Source organism: Uranotaenia lowii, chromosome 2 (genome assembly GCF_029784155.1).
Source record: "Uranotaenia lowii strain MFRU-FL chromosome 2, ASM2978415v1, whole genome shotgun sequence".
Taxonomy (NCBI): domain Eukaryota; kingdom Metazoa; phylum Arthropoda; class Insecta; order Diptera; family Culicidae; genus Uranotaenia; species Uranotaenia lowii.
Window position 1 is genome coordinate 207202167 of NC_073692.1, and position 24499 is coordinate 207226665.

Here is a 24499-nt window from a genome sequence, read left to right on the forward strand (position 1 = left end):
TCGTCGCCAAGTCACCCATATTCGGCAGACGGGTGTATTTCCTGGGGGGCTCCGTCACATCAAAAAGCAGGTGACGCTCTCTTACTTGAGTTTACCGCTCAGCTTCGCCACACGTTTCAAATATGGGAGTTCTCCCTCTTTGCATTCTCTCTCTGAAAACTTCGTTCGGCCCGGCTAGAAAAACTACCAAAATGAGCGTGGCGACGAACGTGTTAATGGCGTCAACTCGGAAGCGCCCTCGATGGCTGAAATAGGAGCGGCAATCAAGAACATGAAATCCACCTGGGATCGATAGCATCCCTGCTGAAATGCTGAAAGCCGACTCTGCCCTGCCAGCACAAATTTTGCACCGTCTTTTCGCTAACATCTGGGATACTGCAACATTCCCGGCCGACTGGATGCAGGGTAAAGGTCCCGAAGAAAGGAGACCTGACAGAGTGCGATAACTGCCGCTACACTCCGACGGCAACAAGCTGGATTCCAATCCGGACGATCATGTGAGGACCATATCACAACGCACAGTGGGGATTTTTGATCAAAAAAAGATACCTATTCCTGTGACGATCGCCTAAACTGTACTAAATTTCTTAAAAACTTTCATTTCTTATGCAAAAAACACGAGGAATCGAATGTTCTACACTGCATTCTGATTAAAAGACTATAAACGCCTCATTTTGCCGGATTTTCCCTATTTTTTGGGTGTAAAGGTATAATTATGATTGTAGCAATCTATCTTGCGACAAACAAGTTATATAAACCATATTTATTTACGTAAAAATGTCGGCTGAATCGATAGGGGTACTCCAATTTTTGTTTTTACTACGACAAGTGACTCATTTTGCCTCTTTTCCCTTAAACTGAAGGAATTTTCAAAGAAATGAAGTCATACAAAGTGTAATCCAACAATGGACTTTTGATAGATTTATTCATTGCACGAGAATGAATAAAAATAGCTTAATATCGCCAACTTTCCCTAGCTTTTTCAAATTTGTGCATACATTTCACTGTAACAATCGAGCAATTCACATACTATGCAAAAACCAAGTTATTTAGTGTAAAATTTCGCGCTGAATCGATTGGTGTACACCACTTAGCGTTAAGTTGACGAGAATAGCCATCGATGTCCCATAAAATCGAGCTTAGCGTTAACGAGAAGAACCTCAATCACCCCTGCCCCAAAATAAGGCGATATGTACCAAAATATCGTAGTAACAAATATGAAAGCATCAGAAAATTCACAAAAATGATTGAATCAGATTTTAAACTTAATGCTTAATTGAATGATCAATACCGCTTAATATTAAGTTTACGAGAAAGGTCTCATTTCCTTCAATTTCCCCTGAATTCATTCATAAATTCATGCAATACAATTTAAAATATCCAAATGAGGAAGCACCAGCAAAGGTTATAAAAAATGAAATCAATTTTTAAACTTACTGTTCAATCTAATGATATCGTTTAGAACTCAGTTAATGAGAGCAATCCCAATCACCCCAATTTTCCCTAGAACTATGTCATATAAAAAAAAATTTGTAACAATTGAGAATGCGTCAGAAATTGCTCAAAACTGATTGAATCATGCATCAAACTAATTGTTCAATAGAACCTAGTAGCCCATTAACCTTCTAAGCTTCCTGATGTATTATATGATGCGTACTGTTCAGCGCTCAGTTGATGAAAAGAGCTTCAATCGACCCCATTTTCCCTGAATTCATGAAATTATATTTATTATATTATTTAAATCCTTGAAATAAACGAGATTGGTGCAGGCGCGGTCCTTTAGGTCTTCCATCCCATTCCTTCCATCACCACAATCAATTTCACGTCTTCGTCCTGACTCCAGAAAATGCTTCAGAAAAGAATGTATCGAAGAGCTCTGAAGACCAATAACAGCTCATCCGAACGAAAGTTTCGAGGCTAGAGAGTCTATTTAAGCCAGCAAAACGATATAAAATTTCGTAAGTCACGTCACTCGAGTCGCAGAATAAGCCCCACTATGTCATTTCTGACATCATAAAGGGGCGTTTTGAATTTTTTAATAGTATTTTTTTAAATTTATTTAACATCTATGTAGAAGATTGCTAAACGATTTGTTTTCAATAAAATCTAAAATTCATTTTGGTTTAACTTTTTTTGAATTTTGAACAAATTTTTGAAATTCCGTGGAAATGTAAAAAAAAATCAAGGAGAAAACTTATGTAACTTTTTCTGAGAAGTCAAAATTATTCACTCATTTCATTTACAGTCATCGAGAAAGTTGATCATTTTATCAAAACCAATATTTTCAACAGTTTTTTTCAAAAAAAAACGCACGAGTGCTTTAACACTTCCAAATCAGTTAAAATCACAGCATTATTTTTAATTATTTCTAAAACATCGAAGAAAAAGGAAAATTAAAAAAAAAAAACCGTGAACATAATTTTTCATTTTATTTATTTCATTTACCCTCTATGTTGGAAAATTGTTACTATTCCAAACAAATGATTCAAATTTCTATCCATTCAATTCAGATTTTACGATGTTCTAAATAAAGATAGAATAGAATGAAATTAAGATTTAGAAATGAATTTCTTGAACTACAATTCACAATGAGAAATGAACTTAAGAATTGATTGAAAACAACGTGATATTTTCGAATCATCATTCTGTCTGAAAAATTTAACGGTATAAATAAGTGTTTTAAAATCAGTTTGAAGTTTTTTACCATTATAATCTAAATAAAATCCAAATATTTGTTTCGCGAACGTTTAGTTGCGAAATGAAAATCATTTAAATTTCATTCATTCATTCATCAACAGAAATTAAACGGTGTCCAATATTTTATTCAACAGTTTGTTTTACAGGGACCAAGTAAGGACACTGGCTCCGAATCGTCAACAGTGAAGGTTTTTCAGTAAGCGATTGGCGATTAACGCTTTAAGCTTAAAGCACTGATCAGTGCTTGAAGCGATAACTTTTTCAAAATATATAGCGGTTTCAATTAGCGATCGCTAACTTTAAATGAGTTAGCAATTTTATAAACGACGCTAATTTTTCAGTAAGCGATGCCGAACACTGATAGAAACACAACGCAATGTGTGTATATTATATCCGACGTTTCGACCTTTTACCTTGGGCTTCTTGAAAGCGAAGAACTCTAATCGTTTCAAATGTATTTTGTAGCACTGATTGATTGTTATTACACAAGTCATAGCAATAAAAAAGAGAGCAAATTGTCTAAGCTATAATTATTTTTAATTATGTTGAATTTATATCTAAAAAGAAATCCAATCCAGGAAACAATATGGTTTCATTCAAATATTAGAATTCAGAGGAGAGAATAGGTTCGATAAAGTAGACCCCCTGTGAACCATTTGCCACCAGAGGCAGCACCTGTTCCGCAGCCTCGAAACAGAGTGGGTGCCACGCATGTGTGTGCGTTCGGTCCAGAAGCATTTCTCGTTCAACAACATGTATCAAAACAAGGCTGCAACATCGCCACGGAGGATTCCGATGCAACAAAACAAACCATGTCGGCCGAGTTGTTTTCTGACTGGAATCAGTTGTTTCTTGCTCGTCGGCTCGTTCGGTTGTCTTCGGTCGGATTGTCGGATGCTCGGAGTTTCGGCTAAGGATAGTGATACCCTCTGCTGGATTATTTGTTTGTGTCCTGTTGTCGGGTCCTAAGAAGGGTGGGGGGTTGTGTTTGGAGAAAGAATATTCTTCTTTTGGGTGGACTCGGTTGAGGGTTTGTTTTGGTTTTAGTTTTTGTGTTGGCTTGTCTGGATCTAATGTCAATTCGTTTTGGTAAAAGCGCCCGATGAGTTTGTGCGTGTTTATACTTAATAGTAAAATAATTCTCGGAAGAGCTCAAAGTTCGTGTGAAAAGTTCATCTGTGCTCATCATAAGAATGTTTCGTGTTTACAGTCGATTGTCGACATCCAGTGCAGGCCAAATGATTATTGTTTTGAGTAACACGACGGCGTAGCAGCTAGTGTGGTCAAAATGTATTTCAAGTCGTGCATAAGCCGGAAGATAGTGATCGGATTTATCTGTTTCCTGTTACAAATTGGCCACGGGATTAGCCAGCTGGTCATCAATGTACAAAATCAGGTTTGTCTCTCCCTTCTACTCATAACATAGAATATATTGGCCTCATAAAACATTCGCTACATGTGTGTATACATCGGCCTAAACTTTTGACGTTTCGTCTTGACGACTGATCCATTGATGTTTTGTCTTTCCTTCCTCGCTTCATTCGACGAGAGCGTATTTGTTTTGTTGCGCGACTCCAGGGCAGTGTCGTACCCCTCGTACCGAATGCTAGTCTTCGTCGTCGTAACACCGTAAACAACCAGCTTTGACATGTTTATTATTCCGAGAGCTGTTTTGTCGTTTCTCTTAGCCCCGCGTGCTGATTAGCTTTGGGCTTTATGTTTATTTTAGGACACGGATTGGATGTTTTATTCCAAAGGATATGAATTACTAATCCGGCTTTTGGTATCGATTTTTCCAGCCCGATGGCAACAACGATTAAAGTGAAAAAAGCAAAAGCTGACAGCCCAAACGAGAGACGCGTGTAACTTTGAGGGAAGGAACTACCGCTAGATGGAGACTGATGGCGCTATTAAGCAGCCAAGATCCATCGGTTATCTAGCAAAATCGTACAAATATGCGAGATTAATTCATGTCACATATGGGCAATGAATTTTGTTTTTTTTTTCACTAGCGCCATATCGTCGACGTCTCCATCTTCGTCGTCATGCATCGTCGAGGAGGAAGCTTGAAAAATTTGCGACGCCGTACCGTCGAGGATGAGAGAATGTTACTTTGTCAATCATTAGAATTCAAGACGGCAAGGGGTAGAATTTCTCCCCATCCCCATTTCATTCTCAGGGGGAGGCCGGCAAAAAGGCGGTTGATTGAGTGATTGGTTGTGTGGTTTGGGTTGTTGTAGAGCTTTTATGGTCGGCGCTTCGAGCGAATCGGAAATGATTTTCTCTCAATATTTTCCTATCCATCCCTCCCGTTGGGCCTACATCCTATATCGTTCTGTCAGACAGACAGATAGGCAGCCAGACGTTTTCGTTTCGTTTCAGATTCTTGTTGCCTGTAGGCGGTAAACTTGAACCCTTTTTGATTGAATCCAAATTTAGAGGATATTGTTCATTGATTTTTCGAGATTAGGTGATTTGATGGGGACATTTGATTCGGACGACAGGGAAGCTGATGTGTGGGGATGTGTAAGACGATGAAATATAAGCCTGAAGCAGATCCATTTGAAATGGGCTGATTGAATTTTTAGCTCATTAGTGCAACGGGTAAGTTTTTTTTTTTTTTTTTATTTCTTAGCGGCCCACTACACTCCCCCATACCATAGTTTCGATCAGCTTAAGAAGATTTTTGAAAAATTTAATAGGTTGGAATTTTCAGTCAAGATAACTTTTTTCAAACCTAAATGTACCATTGTTCTTTGAGATATGATAAAACTCTAGCCAAAATAAGCATTCATCTTGATAAGAGGTTGGTGCAATTCTCGACCATTCTTTGGTATTGGGAAAATTTCCGAAACCGTTTGAAAATCTAATTGAACCTCTCTGCTCTGATTTGCGAACTTCTTAGGAAGATTCAAACGTATAAACTGATTAATGACGTATGCATTTTCGATTGCAATTTTCTCATAAGTTAGCTTCCTCAAGACAACAAATTCTACAATAAAACAATCCACATTCACAATCTCACATTCAGAACAACAAGTTTTCAAGCAAAAAACTGGCAGTTTAAAATGAATATAAAAGTGATTTCTTAACAAAACACTAAAACTGGTTTTAGACTCTACCCGGCTTTTTACAAGCAGGATAGCACTGTTTGGCTGTATTTATCATTCAGATGATGAGCTATTGGGAAAAAGTACATATTCTTCATGGAATTCTTGACTAAAATTTTTGTTAGCAGCATAATTACATTAGCAAATTAAAATTACAAATTTTTATTTTTTAAAACAAAGAATTTTTGACAAAAACAAAACTGAAAAAAGATAAATAAAACATTTTTATGTACTTGGATAAACTTTTTTTTTAATTCAAGGTGATTAAACCAGTTATAAGTTATTAGGTTGATCACTAAGCATTGATCATTTTTCAATAAATAAAGTATATTAATTGATTTGAAATGTTCAGCAAATATTGCTTTTTTTATAAAAAGGAAAAATAATTTGCTTCCTTTTTATTTATTAAAAACGAAAAATATTGAAAGTCGTGGTTCGTTAAAAGATTTGAACCGTTTTCTGAGAAAACTCCTTTTTTGTTCGACCCGATGCGATGTTTATTTCGTCATTACTTCCGCTTAACCAAACCACAGCAATTTTTTCTGTACCTATTTTCAATTCATTTTTATCAGATGACGTAAAACAGGGTTTTTTTTCAAGCATGAGTCTCTCTGATTTTAAAAATGTAATTTAAAACTGAAAGGACATCAGATGACTTGTCGTTACTAGGGCGTATGTTACCATAGAGATTTGGTTCCGGTGAAGTATGGTAAAATCATGTCGAGACAGGTCCCAAACAATTTGAAATTTCTTGTTTGAAATTGAAGAAGTTGAAGATCTAATTTGAGCAAAATATCTTTAAAATAGTTGTTTAAAAAACGAGCAAAACATTTTTTGGAAACTTTTTAAAAACATAGGACAAATCTGAACAAAATCTAAGAATAATTCTAAAATATACAAGAGAAAAAAGAAAGAAAATTATTTGAAATTTTAAGTTTTCATTGAATCACAGCATCAGTATTAAAGTTGTATCTGAGGATTAAACAAAAATGTATGTTCATTTTGAATTGTTTTTGAATACAAAACTTTAAAAACTTTTTAGGAAAAATTTAAGTTTTTTCTATGATTTAGAAAATAATCTGAATAATACCGAACAAAATCCGGGAAGTTTTGAACAATTTCTGGGCATCCCGGCCAGTTTTTACTCATTTCGAATCCTTAATTGCATTCAGAGTTAAGTCCGCATATATCCAAGAAAATCGGAAACAAACAATAATCCAAGTATGTGTAAAGCGATACTTACTCGTCAGTATTCTCTTGTACGATCTACAGCGAAAGATAAACGGATACGCCCAAGATGTTTTATTGAATCCATAAGTTTTCGATGGATGTGTAGCTTCTTCATCTTTATTCTTGGATATTTTATAAAATTTCCAAAATCAGTTGAAAATTTTGACCGAATTCGGCCGAATACTCAGCTCAACTATTCGGTAAGCCGAATATTTGGCTTAACGATTTTTGGGCGGTATTCGTCGCCAATTATTCTCTACTTCTGTGGCAAAATGTAGCTCCTGAACTTTTTACGGTGTTTACAAAAAAAAAAAAATTAAAGACATTAGTTAAATATTGTGTTTCTAATAACTTTTTCTTAGACTCTTACAAGTTTGGATGTATCGTTGTAGCTACGGAACAAAACAATACACTTTTTTCCAAAACTAACAGAAAACGCCGATTTACCAAACTTTGAAAAAATATCGAAAAATAATTCTATTATATTAAAACAAGTGGGAATTAGGCACTTGAAGCTCAAACTGAAGAACTAAAAATATTGGCGAACAACAGATTTTCATATTATATAGGAACAGGTTTAATTTTATTTAAGGCATAGAAAATGTACCGAATTGTGAAGAGATTCTACAACCTCCTCTTTGGGTGAAGTGTTTTTCTAAATTTACAACTTGTTAGATGTTTATGTTTCTGACTCATTTTTTTCTCCATATTAAAAAAATAATTTGTCTAACTTAACTAGTAATATTTTGACTTTATATAGAAAAAGGTAATGTTGCAAAGCATGTATACAGAAGGTGTCACCGGGCGCGGTTCGCTTTTTTTGTGTCTCGAGCGTGCACTTGATTTTCAACTGTAAATTGTGTAGTGAAGAGAATTCTATGAACGGCTATATCAAGATGAACTTATTTGGGAGGGAGTAGATATTAAATGTTTCTATGGAAAATATTAGGAACAGTGGAATTAATTCGAAAATCTATGAAACGATTTGGTGCGAGGAGGCAATGAGAAGACTCTTTATTGAAGAGTTTATTTTTACCGCTGGGAGAAGACGAGATGTTTTGTTAGACCGAAACAAGTGGCTTAATTTCGAGTCGAAAAATGGTTATTTCATTAGTTTCTATAAGTGCGAAGTTTGAGGCAAAATTCTTTGATTTCAAGGTATGTAGTTAAAAATTTCAAGCACGTCCATTCAAGCTTGTTGTGACACGTGTGCAAATTTGTTGCCTTGGTAATATGCGGCATGGTCATGGAATTTTCGGAGATTGGAAATAAAATCGGCGCTTGCTTGGATGGCTTTGTCGCTTCAGTGGTTAGAATTGTGAGGTGCGGGTGGGTGGTTTGCGAAAGTGAATCAAAAATAAATGGAACAGGAAACCGAAGGGAATTGTCAGAAAGTGTATCTGAGCTAAGGAAAAAAATGCAGTGAGACGAAATGCATAACATCGGTGAAATAAAAAGGATTTCAGGGTCAGGAATGCTGGAGGTTTAATTTTTGAAAAAATGAAAGACAAGTGGCACACTGGTTCTTGAAAGAAGTGCTCGAAACTATCCTGAAGTTGCTTCGGATTACTAAGTATTCAGCTGTGAAATGTTCTCCATCGATATCAATTGGATTCAGATAGAAGCGGATGTCCAGATGAAGCAGGAAACCAAAGGATGAGGACGTGAATTTTTGGAGGCGTAAGAAATTTGGTGAGATCGTTCTGAATTTTTGTTTTGTTTTGTTCTCTGCTTGCTGCTGATGGTCTGAAAACGACTTTACTGCCATTAATGCAAATGTGGCGGGTAGTAGAAGCTCGAGAAAAGACAGTTTCTTTCAGCGTTGCAACAAAAACAGATTCTCCAATCATTTGTTCAAATTTATTTTAATGGACAATATAACATCATTCAATTGTTCAGTTCGAATTTAAAACAAAAATAATCAAAAAAATATTTGCTACTTTCATAAACCTGAAATTTCAATGCAAGAAAGCCGGAAGAATAAAATTTTTGATAGATTCATTTCAACTAGTTATTAGCTGATTTTCCATAAGTTTTCCAATCGAGTATTAACGTGTTAATTGTTGTTATGTACCGCAGAGTTTGATCAAGATCTAATTATCAATTTAAATTATTTTTTTTAAAAGCTTAAAGATTTTTCGGAGTTTAATATAACGCTTAGATCAAAATTTTGTTTTTGATATAAATTGTCGATTGAATAATTATTTTTTATTATATTCTAAAATTTATTGTTATCGAACTTGATAAATTATTGTGCTTTTATTATCATTTTTTCCATCTTTGTCATGTTTTTCTATCAAAGTTAGCAATACTTAATCAAATTCAAAAATCATTTTCAAATTATTTATTGAAAAACATAGGTACATGGCTTTTGTAGTAAAAATTTACAAGACAGTTTATCATGCGTTAAAGTATTTTTTTAGTTTCTTATGAATTAACATTTGTTTATGAACTTAAGCGATATTGTTTTGAGCTTTTTAAATAAGTAAGTTCATTGAACTTAATTGTGCATTTGTTTTGTAATGTTTTTTTTAAATAAAGTCAATTTTAAAGACAGTTTAGCTAATATTTTTCTTGATATTTTCGAAACAAATAAATTATATAGGTATTTCCTGCCTTTATAACGTGCATATCAAGTACAACTTATCAAATGGAAATTGAATAAAATATTGATAGGTATGTATAGAATTTTTCCATACATATTCACCAACACATTATTATCTTTATTGTTTCATTGTTATATTTACATATAATTGTTATTGTTCTATTGACTTATTATTATTCTTATTGTATTGACATAATATTATTATTGTTATTCTATTGTTTTTCATTATATTGCATTATTATATTTTTTAGAGGGAATACATCTGGGGATAGCCTAAAGAAACTATTGCAAGCGGAGTAGTAGCCAACCATTGCAGGTTTCTGAAGGTTGGATGTCTTCTCTCGACGAACCATCGGCCGTTGAAGCCTTCGGGCCAACCACACAGACATAGGCAGGTCCTTGCTACCGATGGGGGAACCATACATACATACATACATACATACATAAAGGTAATGTTGCAAAGCTGGTTTTTAACAATGGAAATCAGGTTTTGTTACTTTTCCCAAACACATTTTGTATTTTTTTTTTGCTAGAGTCTATAGAAATGAGATAAAAAATATGCAAAAAAAAATCAAATTAATAAAAAATAAAATAAAATCTTTGTTGTATTCGGCAACACTGAAGATTAGTGAAGATAAATAAAATATTTTTTTTATTGGCTAAGGAAGCGCAGATTTCTAAGACTGTTGCTGCTGATTGTTTACTTGGAATTGGCCTTTCGGTGGAAAAATTCGGAATGGCTTAGGAAGAGGATGCTTTTGAGGCAGCTTCTACTGATAAAAAAAGGTGACAAAAGATGGAATGGCTTAGGAACCCCAGGTTTTTAAGGTAGCTTACTTGCTTGCTTACTTACTTAATGATCCCGCGCCGATCCTCCGGTGCATAGGGCCGTGGTAAAAGACCTCCACTGTTGACGATCCGGAGCCAGCGTCTTTACCTGGTCCTAGTCAAGATTCTCGTCGACAGTTCGGATTTCAGCGGCTAGACTTCGCCGCCACGAGTTTCTGGGTCTGCCTCTTCTTCACCATCAGGCGTTATCTGTCTACCAAGATACTGGAAGCACTTTACTTTCTCAACCTGTTTCCCAGCTACCATGAAACTGGAGGGATTTCCTGTGTTGATCTCCATCGACTTGGTCTTTCCGACATTGACTTCCGACAATAACTGACCTGCTCGGTCTTTCAGCGGCATTCTTGCATTAGTCCTTGCACCACTTAAGCGGCGAGGAATGTCATAAAGTAATCGGATATCTCCATTGGCGGCGGCTCTTTCTCCCTCTTCGACTAGGGAGTTTGTCCAGGATCTCTTGTCTCGTCTACAAACTCGTTTAACTGCCTTTTCCGGCTCCGCATGTCGAACTTTACCGAGAGTACCATGGCTCGTTGTGATGAAGGCATTCTTGACTCCACACCACTGTTCTTCGACTGTTCCGCCTGTCGGCAACTCCGAGGCTCGGGATTCTAGCTGTTCAACGTATGCCCTTTTCACCTCTGGATTCTCCAACCGGCGGACGTCGTATCGACACCCGACTTTCTCCTCGTGCCGTTGGACACGCGCAACTCTCAGTCGTATTTCGCCAAGGACGAGGTGAGGGTCAGATGCAATGTCTGCGCTTCGTTTGTTGCGGACATCAAGAAGGCTCCTTCTCCATTTTCGGCTGATGCAGATGTGGTCAATTTGATTTTCTGTTCGGCTATCCCGGGATACCCAAGTGACCTTATCTGCTGTTCGATGGGGGAAGAGCGATCCACCAATCACCATGTTGTTGTTGCCACAAAATTCTACAAACAGCTCTCCGTTTTCGCTCATCTGTCCTAGGCCATGGCGCCCCATGATGCGCTCAAGGTCCTGATTGTCGGAGCCAATCTTTGCGTTGAAGTCGCCCAAATGGATTTGATTGTCACCCTTCGGTCTCTACCACGCTGTTCAGTTGACTGTAAAACTGCTCTTTCTCCTGCAAGTCGGCAACGGAATGTACGTAGTATGAATAATTTAGATAAATTTGATTGCATATTACAAACTATTGATCATTTTAATGTTTGTATCGATGTTATTGTTATTTGTGAAACTTGGCTTGGTAAAGATAACTGTTGTATTTACAACATTCCGGGATATACATCTATTTTCTCTTGCCGTGATCAACCATATGGAGGCCTAGCTATGTATATAAAAACAAATTTGAATTTTAAAACTACTGAAAATATAACTTTTGATGGCTTTCACCGAATAAGTGTCGAAATCTGTACAAGTGGTCAAGTAATTTGTGTTCATGGCGTATATAGACCCCCTGCATTTTCGTTTAACAAGTTTTGTGATCAAATTGAATCTCTTCTAACGTCTGTTGCTGATAATCACTCCTGCTTTATTGTAGGTGATTTAAACGTTCCTGTGAATCTGGTTAATTTGAATACCGTAGCAAAATATAGATCTATCTTAGAATCTTTTGGATACGCTTGTACAAACACATTTCCTACTAGGCCAACAACTCGGAATATTCTAGATCACGTAATATCGAAGCAAATTGACTTAGATCGATTGAAAAATGATACAATCTTTTCTGATGTTAGTGACCATCTACAAATACTCACGTCCTTCAATTTATTAGGTGATAAAAATGTAACAATTCTAAGAAAAGAGATAGTTGACTACGCTAAACTAAACAGCTTATTTGTGAATTATTTAAACAGTATTCAACTACCAGAAAGTGTTGATGAAGGCCTACAAGAAATCACATCAACTTACAATCGCTTTGTGAAAGTTTCTACTCGTACACTTAATAAAAGGGTAAAACTTAAAGGTAATTGCTGTCCGTGGATGACATTTGACCTGTGGACACTCATCAAAATAAAAGATAATTATTTAAAACGATCAAAAAAGCATCCTAATGATAACAATTTGAAAGAGATGTTAATTCATTTAAATAAAAAAGTGAGTGCAAAAAAACAAGAATGTAAAAGGCTCTATTACGAGCGCTTATTAAATAATTCTCCGCATTCTAAGCTCTGGAAAAACATAAATACGCTCTTAGGTAAATCTAAAACGACTTCCTCAATCAACCTTTCAGATGAAAGAGGTGTTATAACCAATAGTACACAGATTTGTGAGAAATTTAACAAACATTTTTCCACAATTGGAAAGAACCTGGCTAAAGAGATTCCAATAGACACTGAAAATGATCATTTGTCTCATATCGCACAGGTAGAAAATACAATCTTCTTACGACCCGCTAATGTAAACGAGGTTCGATTAGTTATTTTTTCACTTAAAAATAAAAAGGGTCATGGACCAGATGGCTTCCCTGTTAATGTCCTAAAAAACAACCATGAAACATTCTCGTACATACTCACACAATATTTTAACCAAATATTAGAGTCAGGAGTTTTCCCGAACTGTCTAAAAATTGCGAAAGTTATCCCTGTTTTTAAGGCTGGCGATTCGCTTGACGTCAATAACTATCGTCCTATCTCGACCTTAAGCGTTTTTAGTAAAGTGTTCGAGAAGCTTCTTGTTAATAGGATTGTAGACTTTCTAAATCAGAACAATATACTCTATAAACTGCAATATGGATTTAGATCAGGCTCGAGCACTCAAATTGCCATCTCAGAATTAGTGGAATCTATCATATGTAAAATAGAGTCAAAAAATGTTGTTGGGGCATTGTTTTTGGATCTCAAAAAAGCTTTCGACACTCTAAATCATGACATATTATTGTCCAAATTGCATAAATACGGGATAAGAGGAACAGCAAATAATATCCTTCGTAGCTACCTAGAAGATCGCAAGCAGTTTGTGGCTATTGAAAATACAAGAAGCGAATTAAGAAATATTGATATCGGTGTACCACAAGGGAGTAATATCGGGCCATTACTTTTCCTCTTATATGTAAATGATTTATGTAACCTTCAACTTAAAGGCACAGCACGTTTATTTGCCGATGATACAGCAATTTTTTATTCAGAAACTTCACCTGATATTATAATTCAGCACATTGAAGACGACCTAAAACTGCTTTCAAAATATTTCAATTCAAACCTACTTTCACTTAATTATACAAAAACCAAATACATGTTGTTTCGTTCTTCACATAAAAAACTGCCTCGTACTAATGACCCAGCTATGAATGGTAATACGATTGAGAGAGTTAGTTGTTTCAAATACTTAGGAATTTACTTAGATGAAACTCTTTCATGGAATCGTCAAATTGAACACCTGGAAAAAAAAATTACTCCTCTTTGCGGTGTTCTTTGGAAACTGAGAAATTTTGTTCCCCAACATGTTCTCTTTAAATTTTATTTTGCGTTTATTCACTCTCATTTGAACTACCTTGTTATGATATGGGGAAGAGCTTCTTTGTCTCACTTACAGAAACTTCAAACGCTCCAGAATAGATGCTTGAAAAACATCTTAAAACTCCCTTTGTTATTCCCTACCTTTCAGCTATACTCTTTAAGAACGCATAACGTTCTTCCAATATCTGAACTCTGTGATTTGCAAACTGTTATATATATCTATGATAATCTACACTCAACTGAAAATATTCAAAACCTCCATTTTACTACGGGGTTGCGAACTCATAACACTCGCCAGTCAGATTTCTTGCAACGAAGCCGATCCACAACATCATTAGGGCAAAAAAGAATTTCGTTTATTGGACCTACTAAATACAACACCTTACCAACTGATATTAAAAACATAACCAATCGTTCCATGTTCAAAACCAAAGTGATACAGCTTTTGAAAGAAAAATTGAACCATTAAAACAGTCGATCATCAACCAGTCTTTGTTTTGCTTACCTTTTGCATATTTGTAGCGTTAATTTCTAATATTATTATTCTTTAAAAAATTGTAGTTTGTATTTTTATCTTATTAAATTATTGAACATAACTTGATAAAATTAGTAAATATAATTAGTATAATAGTAAATATAGTATAATGAATCTCTTCAAAGGAAATTATTTTCCATTGAGATTCATATTGTTGTCAATTTAGTTAAATAATACATTTCCTCGCACGACATTAAACAATTTTGTGTTCTCAGCATGATTAAAATTTGCTCGCGTTAACTTTTATTATTCATTGCTGCCAGACATGCTGAGAACAGTAGCGTCCATTACCAGGGGGCTCAATTGAGCCTTTTGGTGTGGGGGAGTGTGGTGGGCCGCTACATTCTTAAAAAAAAAACGTCAGTTGGCGCATAACACTGGACCATTGTAAGGTTTCTAACCCGTGTTCTAAATCTGGCTACGATTATTCTTTCGTTTATCGGTTCCCATCTAATAAGGGCCGCGTAGGCCTACGGGCTTAACAGGAAACCAACTCCTCGTTCCCGAGTAGCATGTTCTCCTCGTATGCCAGAGTAAAGCAGTACTTGCCCGGACTGTGTCTTGTGTTCTCCAGTGTTAGGCCAACGGACTTCGCTCAGTCCCAATATCTCTAGCTTGAGGCGGCTAGCTTCTCTAGCAAGTTGAGCCAGCTTACCTGGCTGGGCAAGGGTCAAAACATTCCAAGTTCCAATTCTAGTCCGTGTTTTCATGCTAAAAGTAGTTGCCAAAGTTCCAATTCGGTTATTTCTTCTCCCAGTTTCCGTAACAATACAAGATATCAGGAGCAGTAGGTTGTTAGCCAAAGTCCCTATCCCGCGATGGCGCTGCCATCTTGGACTAAGCTGGCGGGAGCCGCATTTCATATAGTGTTTTCGTTTATTGGCAGTGGCAACCTCGTTACCCACGAGTTTTGCCCTAACTGCTGTTATTACGTTCGGTTATTAATTCAGAAGTCCACTAGTTTTGCCCGAGATTTGAACCTCAAGCAGGCGGTTACACCCCGTAAAAATTGTCAGTGTTGGGGGTAAGCATAAGGGTGAGTATAGCAACCATATATTTGCATCGTCCTGGGTAACGATTCTGTTTGTTTATTCAGAAAAAGTTTTGCCCCGCGCGAGTGGAGATAAACGAAAACGGCAATAGATTCAGCCGCTCGCTGCGAGACAGACGCTGTTGAGCCGCCCCTGACCTGGAGAACAGACGTTCGGTTGTTGTTGCACGCCGCCCCTGACCTGGGGAACAGACGCGTGCGGCCACCTTCTCAGTCTGCATGCGACCAAAGCATCCACCGGGGTTGGGTACCCGATCTCCGCTTAGGTTACTCGCATCCCAGCCGGTACCACCGGGAGGTAGAGATAGGAGTTGTGATTTTTTTTAATTGGTTAGCTGGTAAAATTTTAATGCGATTCGATGTGCTTTGACGTTGGACATTGACAAAGTTATGGGCTTTTGAAAAGAGGGAGATAATTTTGTTTTCGAAAAAACTTAAACGTTATCTAACTCGAAAAATAAAAGTCTTAGAAATCTGCAAAAATACATGTTTTTTAATGGTACTGAAACGAACAAAATTTGAAATTTTGGAGAAAATCCGAAGACCCCTGGCGCAAACCCGTCAGATAATAAAAAAACACATATTCCAAAATAAAATTTTGTTTAAGAGAGCAACAAAAGTCAGTAAATAAGAGATGAGATGAAGGATATGCAGGAATTAGAAAAAAAGTAGGATGGAGAGTGCAGATATGGAATATGGAATAAAAATGAAGGATATTTGGGAAATAAGATTCTTTTTAGAGAAAAAAAACCATAGGAAAAACGTTAAAAGTTTTAATTATGAAAAGAAGTTAGAAGGAATGTAGAGATGAGATGAAGGATATGCAGAAAATAAATCAAATTTAATCAAAATAAAATGTAATAATAGTTGTGATAATTATGACAGAGTCCATGTCAAATTCTTGCGCAACCATGATATATACAGTTGGTCTTGATCTTTAAAAAACCAAAACTATAAGACAGCTCTTTGTTTCGATTGAAAAATGTACCTGTTTTCCATGGTATCGAGCCCGAGAATCTCGTCAAGTTTGTGTAGGAGAATATGGAAAAAATATCATACATCTAGATGATTTATCCACAAACATCCATCCTATTTCTGCTAGTTGAAACCCCATCCAAAAAATGTACCCATACATCAAATGTCGTCGCTCGGTGATCTTCAATATTTCATTTACATATCCTGTTGGGAATTTCGTATACTTGTTTTTTTTGCCCTGGATCACCAGCACCAAACCATTAAACAGCCAAGCTTCAGATAGGAACCTTCTGAGCAGCGAGCAGCAACAAAGTAAGTGAACCGATCCGATCCGCCAAGTTCATGCCCAAACCCAAGCCAACATCGTCCGGGACCGGAATTACACTATCGTCAGTCGGGGAAGTAATCCTTTGCTACCCAATGTTCCGGTTTTTTTTTGCTTCTGCTTAGCTCCACACCCAAACGCCAACGAAGCCAATGAAAGGGATACGACGACGACGGTTGAACCGGAACTTGGGCAACCCCAGCAAGACACAAACGACAAAAATGAATAGAGAGGAAAAAAAGCAAGCTCCGGATATAAATAATAGCACAACAAAAGGCTCCCCGGCTTTAATATTACATTTTTCGCATTCACCGGAGAATGTCCCCGTGGCTAAATCAGGGAGGTCGGGTCCTGGTTTCATGGATGATGGAATAGGCGAGCGGAAACAACAGCAGAAAAAAAATGGTGGAGCCGAAAGGTTTCATAGTCTCAAAAGAAATGACGAAAGTTCTCCTCCGACAAGTGGGGACGCTCAACAACCACGAAAAAAAAACGGTTTTCATCTTTCACACCAAGAAACGAGGGATCAAACACACTTTGGGGCCAACGTTGGGAGTAGGGAATTGAAACTGGGACGTTCGTTTAGAATGAACAAGGCGACAAAAACTAACTCATCGGTAAAGGAAAGGGTGTTGTTGCCTGATGCTGGTGCCAAAGCGTTATCGAACCGGAAGTTGTTAAAATGTCTTGGCAAAGATGTAAATGTCTCGGGAAGCTCGTATTTAACCGGGTGCCATTTTCTCCTGATAGGACTGGAAGTTCTGAGCTTTTTTCCGCTGTCGAAGAGTTGATACAAACTGGGATGCTGAACATTAGTGGAAGCATTTTTTTTGTTTTGAAAAAAAAAATGAAACTCAACTCATAAGAGCCGTTTTTCACTATCACACGTTAAATGTGTTGTGAAATTTCAATTCCACTAAATAATTAAAGCAACAAAAAACATGTTATGAACAAAACAAATACCATAATGATTTGAGATATCTTTTACACCAATCAATGAACATGATTCTTTGCAGATTAAAATAAAATAATTTCTAAAGAAGAAGTTAGGTTTTATCAATGAAGAAATAAAACCATATATAGAAAGCACACTTTAACGCACCTTTTTAAATATTAAAAATAAATAAAATCAAACTTCTGTAAGAAATTGTTAGAAAAAAACTTAAAATTGTTCAAAAGGAACCATCTGCATCATCAAAAATTTGGCAGAAAATGTCATTTTGTAGCCCATTTGATTTCCCAACTTTCTCCTCAATACACAAAAATGGACCATTCATTCTTCTTAGAATAATGAAGGAAAATGTAACTTATAATTCACTTTTACTTAAATAAAGAAAAGCTTATGTTAGGGTTCTCCCGGATGTTGGATGGTTCCAAATTTACTTATAAAAATTAAAATAAGAGGTCTGTGATGAGATTCCAGATTCTGTATTAAATTTATTGAACTTAATTTTCAGTTTGGATCATCATTGCGACAAAATTCTGATTCAAATATTGGTTTTGCATTTCAAACTTAACTCAGATGCATTTCCCATATTCGAAACTCATCATTTAGGAATACGAAAAAAATATTTAAAATAACGCATGTTCTAGATAAAAAAATTCAAAAAATTACCAATTTTTAAGATTTGGATTCAAAATTTGAGGAGCCTTTAATTCGTATTCAAAATTGGAACTTGATTAAGCTTCATAATGGTGAAACAGTTTCATCAATCGCAATTTTCATTAAGCTTCACAAGTTGAATCACGAATATATAATTGAAGAAAGATATGTATTGAAAACCAAAAATTCAGAATTCAAATTAGAGATTTCTGGTTTTAACACAAATTTCGCCTTTTTATTATTAAGAATCATTTTTATGAATTCAGATTTGAAAATCGTTCTTGAATTTGGAATTTGATTTTTAAACTCAGATATGCAGGATTCAGATTCGGGGGAAAAATTCAAAATCTAGATTAAGCTTCTGTTCATATTTAAGTTTTTTAATCAAGATTAAAATATCAATGTATGCATTTCATTAAGGAATCAAATTATGATCTTGGAATACATGATTATGAAAAGTATTGTTGGTTGAAAAACTTGCACTTAATGTTTAAGTGAAAATTTAGCAGAAAATATATTAAATTGGTTTGATGTTTAACATTATGCATATTGTAGACTCTAAAAAAACATAGTCTAAACTGAAATGTTTGATTTGAAGCAAGTTTACAAGAGCAGATAATAAATGTGATTTAAATCGCAAACGTAATCTGTAACTTTTTTTTCTTATATTTCACCAATGCTTTTATAATGGTTATGCTCGTTGTTAAGCAAAATTAACTTATAAATACAAAATGAAGCTTTCAAAATCTCATATTTATTTTTCAAAATTTCATAAAAAAATCGGGAACTTCCATGACTTATATTAAAAAGTTAAGATTTAAAATAAATAACTATTAAGGTAAAATAAATAGAACCTGAAAAATTAGAAAGAACCCGATAGAATCTAAACATTTTTTAATATTCTTTTTTCACTATCATTAACATTTTTTATCAAAAATTTTTATAGAAAAAAATTGTCATTTAAACCTAACCATTTATCTTAACAGACTGGATTACCATATTTCAAACACCATATTAGGATCCTTATTACTTTCCTTTCAAGGTGTTAAAACATTATAAGGATAATGCTTTTATGAAAAATCAATGTTATCCGGCCATAGACAAGTTCCCCCTTCAAGTTCCAACCAATAATCTAAGTTGATATCATATTTTTAATGCAATTTTTCCAATAAAGGTGGATTCAAAAGTGGAGATTTCCGCTGACAAATGACAAAGCTTGGTGCATTACAAAAAAGGTATAAAATTTTCCCCAAAAAGTCTATCCTCCAATATCTCGGGAAATGTATTTTTTATCCGCAAAAATAATCATTCGGTTATTAGTCACAAGAAAGAGAAAAAAATGAAGTTTGGTTGAAAACTGAGACCCCCGGCGCAAATTGATAGAAAGTAGAAAATATGTTTTTATTTACACTTGAATACTCAATTTAACTTTAGGATTTTAGTATGAAACTTTGTCATTTTCATGAAACCAATAAAAGATATTTCCAGTTGAGTGATTTCACCATCAAAAATTTATAATTAATAATTTATTAAACTTTTTTTTTAATTAAAATTTAAATTTTTCAAAGAACTAAATATTAAAAATAAATCCAAACATTACTTTATATTAGGGATAACTTTTTTTGTGACTCAAAACTTACTTTTATAGAATTTAAATATAATTTTGAATCCTGAATCAAAATAATCAAACTACGAACTCCTGATATTTGAATCCTTGATAAAATTCCAGATAATAATTCCTACATATTAATTACTAACCAAAAAACGTAATTTGTACCAGAACCCTTAAACGAAAATGTGTTATTTGAATTCTGAATTTCTAGATCAATATGAATTCTTTTCAGTTACTTATTCAAAATTCAACTTGTGAATTTAAATAACGATTACGAATATTGACACTGCTTCAATTCTGGATCACCGTTATGAAACTTTCCGAAGTTCCGATTCTGCAGAAGAGTTAAAAATTAAAATTTTTAGTCCAAATCTTAAAATTTTTAAATAATATCAGGAATTTTTCTTTATATTCTGAATCGATGCTTTCCGATTCGAATATGCAAAATGTAACTAATTTAAGTTTGAAATAGGTACAAAACCAAGATTCGAAATTTGATTTTGTGTCAGTGATGAAAAACTGAGATTCAAGAAATAAATTGGATACAAAGTCCAAAATTTGAGTACAGTTATCAAATTTTAGTGTTAATAAGCAGCTCTAAAAACAAAATAAATTTAGTAATTCCAACCTAAGCTTTCCAGATATTTTTCCGCAAGTATCTGGACCGGGCAAATTCGAGCTATTTTTCTAATTATCCGCCAATATTAAAATAGTTCAATCGAAAAAATATTTTTAAATTTTTTTTTTTTAAAAACATCTCAGTAAATTTTAAATCACATTTTACGCTTCCAAAAATTATTTATGTTAATTTTGCTCAAATAACTTAAAGCAAAATACAAAAAAAAATATCGCAATTTAAATTTTTGTTTGCTTTTGCAAATAAAGTGAAACAATTCGGGCGAAACCTGGACAATCTGCCAAGTCTAACCTTATTGGAATTCAGTATTTGGGACTAAATTTCTATCAATCAGTCGAAAAACTATAGTAGAATTGATAACCTGGGATGAGATTTCGAGTTTTTTGTTTCAATTCTGAGTCGAGATCGTTACTCTTGAACCATTTTGATCATTTTTGAATCCTCATGAGGGGTAAGGGGAGGGGTTGGTGGTGTTGGTGTTTAGCCCCCGATTTTTCATTTAGATCTAATTTTCATTTAACTATACGCTTTTGTAAACATTGTCAGATGAAAATTTAATCTTGCCTTATACACAAAAAACTTGTTTACAACTGTTTTAAGGAATATTGAGTTTGCTAGAAAACTTCGCTGAAAAACATACGGTCTAGATTCTGTTTTAAAAATTCACCAAGAATAACAGTCAAGATCTCGACATGTGACTTTGGGTAAAGCTGAGATAATAAAGTGGAAAGTTTCAAAAGGGCTAAACTTTATGTCGAACCATTTTGTTTTTAAGATTACTACTTTTCACATAAGAAAATGTACACGATCTTCCCAAATACTCAAATATGCTAAGTGTCAGAAGGATGCAAGTAACATTGTTGGGATCAGAAGGGTGCAAGTGAATTTTTCACAGGAATTAGTTAGCTTTAACCAAAAATAGCAACTAAACTGTGTTTTTTTAACTTTCAGAAGTATCCTTTTTAAACCTTTTAAGGGTCACCGAATCCCAAATTTTAGTAAGTCGGTCTTTTGTCACTTACATACCTCTGATTCTAAGCGCCTCATTTGTAGGTGGCGATACTTTTAGGGTGTCCCATCATGTCTAAGCACGAGATTTATACAACCCCCATCCGTCCGGATATCGTTACAACAGCTGGTTTCTGCTGTGTGTTGTTGCCAGTGATTGAATTTTGCTGAGCATGAATTGATCAACCATCTCTCGCTCAACGCTTTACTCGGAAGCAATGGTTGCTTTGAGGCAGCGAAAACGACAAAACCGATGATGCATACGCTCTCACATGGCCCGCCTTCACGAAGCAATATATATTCGAGGCAGCGAATCCAAAAAACCAAACGAATGGCTCTCACCAGCCTTGCCAGATCTACGGATTTCTCCGTAGTTCTACGGATTTTGAGCATTTCTACGGAGCTACGGATCGATGCTCGAAATCTACGGGTTTTCAGCATTTCCTACGGATTTTCTACGGATCATCGAATAAATTCAAGGGATTCTGCGGATAAATGAATATTCTACCTGTCGACCAAAAAAAAAAAAGGTCATCAAGTTTTATGCTAAATCAGTATATTTTTCGATTTTTGGAAAATCTACGGACTTGAGTGGTTTTCAATCTGGCAACGCTGGCTCTCACTCATCTCCTGTTACATTCTTGAGGGAACCGAATTCAAAAGGCACAGCAAACCCGAGTCTCCTCGTTTGTGCCTGGATCGAATTCCCGAGGTTTTTCTGCTGTTGCTATTATTGCACAGCAACCGCACGCAAGCAGCTAGTGTATTCGTTTCTTTTTCCTCCCCCCTCCTTGCTTCATACGTTGCGGGCCTATGCAATGCAATAAGTTCGGTTGTTGTCGTTGTTGCCTCATCCTTTGCGGCGAGGTTGAAGATGTTCTCCTCAACGACAGCTATCGGCTTGAGTCCATCAAATTCAATAACGTAAATGAGTATGTGTGCCTCGTCTTCTTCATGCATCATGTAGCAACCGAACGTTGAGAGAGTTCGTTCGGAGCAGCGAACGAATAGTGTCTCTCGGAGCAGATCCTCCTCATGGGGGGAGGTTTGAATGAATGTATATGTATCGTCTCCTGTATTACTATACGAGGCCTCAAAGTGTGTATTTTGAATGCCTCTGATGAGAAAATGGTTGAGGATTTCAATCACTGGTTGTTGCTTACAGTTCAACTTAAAACTCGGTGTATCGTGAGCTTAAGTTTTCATAATTTTCGTGAAAATGAGAAGCATTTTACTTGAAACATTTCCATGAGTCAGCTGGCGAAAATGGAAGAAGCGGTCCGAAATGCGATATGGAAGTATGGAGAGCGAAATTCGTGAACAAAAAAATCTGGACTGAAACCGGGTGGACAAAAATTTGGACCGGAAAGTTATGCGTGCTTACGCCAGTTAGAAGACAGCCTCAGTTCAGGAAATGGCCAAAAAATGGGATCTACTCTCAGCACAGTTCATTATGCCAATTGACAATATTTCTTGTTCGATTTGATAAACATTTTTCAGCCAGCTTACCTCTTATATGAATATCAAATTGAACATCAAGGTCTTGCACGATGGTGTCTTGTCCGAACCAATCCCGGTAACTGCTGGAGTGAGACAAGGATGTATTATATCACCGCTACTTTTCCTCATCGTAATGGATGAGATTCTGACTGGATCGATCGACTGTGCACCGAACCGAGGATTGCCGTGGAATCCTTTAACAATGGAGCAACTGAACGACCTTGACCTGGCTGACGATATTGTTTTGCTCGCCCAAACACAACCGGACATGCAGAGCAAACTCGACGATCTCACCGAAAGTTCCAAGGCAGCAGGTCTCAAAGTCAATGTCGGAAAAACCAAGTCGATGGAGATCAACACAGGAAATCCCTCCAGTTTCATGGTAGCTGGGCAACAAGTTGAGAAAGTGGAGTGCTTCCAGTATCTTGGTAGCCAGATAACGCCTGATGGTGGTACCAGGAAAGACATCGAAACCCGGATCAGAAAGGCCCGATTTGCGTTTGCGAGTCTCCGAAACATCTGGTGGTCACGCCAGATCTCTCTACGAACAAAAATCCGAATCTTCAACTCAAACGTCAAATCCGTATTGCTGTACGGGTGCGAAACTTGGTGCACATATGCGGTGACGACGCGAAAACTGCAAGTATTTGTAAACCGCTGCCTACGGAACATCATCCGCGCTTGGTGGCCTGGCAACTGGATCTCGAATGAGGAACTACATCGCCGGTGTCATCAAAGGGCGCTAGAAATTGAGATTCGGGAACGTAAGTGGAGATGGATTGGGCACACGCTGCGAAAAGATGAAAACGAGATTTGCAGAGAGGCGCTTGACTGGAATCCAGAAGGTCATCGAAGAAGAGGCAGGCCCAGAAACTCGTGGCGGCGAAGCCTAGCCGCTGAAATGCGAACTGTCGACGAGAATCTTGACTGGGACCAGGTGAAGACGCTGGCTCCGGATCGTCAACAGTGGAGGTCTTTTACCACGGCCCTATGCACCGGTGGATAGGCGCGGGATCATTAAGTAAAGTAAGTAAGTCAAAATTAATAAGGTCCCCAGATCTATAAATACATCTCTGATGAACGAAGAAACATGGATAAAATCATATCAATTTGTGATACCCCACTGTTTTAATGTGTTAATTCTCCAAGAGTAATACTATGTTATAGAAATGGATGGATGGTATTCATCGTTGTTAATGAGTCGGGGCGGTCTAACATATTGACGCTTCATTAACAGTGATGAATACCCTCGTAAAGAAGTTAGCTCATTTTTGAAGCCTAATAACTTTTTTTATCTTAACTCCTATCGATATGCAGTCTTC

At 36.1% G+C, this 24499-nt stretch overlaps 1 protein-coding gene across 1 annotated transcript in view; it reads left to right on the top strand.

Moving 5' to 3' along the window:
• Positions 1-3556: 3556 nt before the first annotated feature.
• LOC129745496 (out at first protein) overlaps positions 3557-24499 on the top strand; it is a 328792-nt gene continuing 307849 nt past the window's right edge. Inside the window, exon 1 of the mRNA XM_055738603.1 lies at positions 3557-4093. Coding sequence (XP_055594578.1) covers positions 3986-4093 — 108 coding nt within the window. The 5' untranslated portion in view covers positions 3557-3985. The remainder of the gene's footprint in view (positions 4094-24499) is intronic.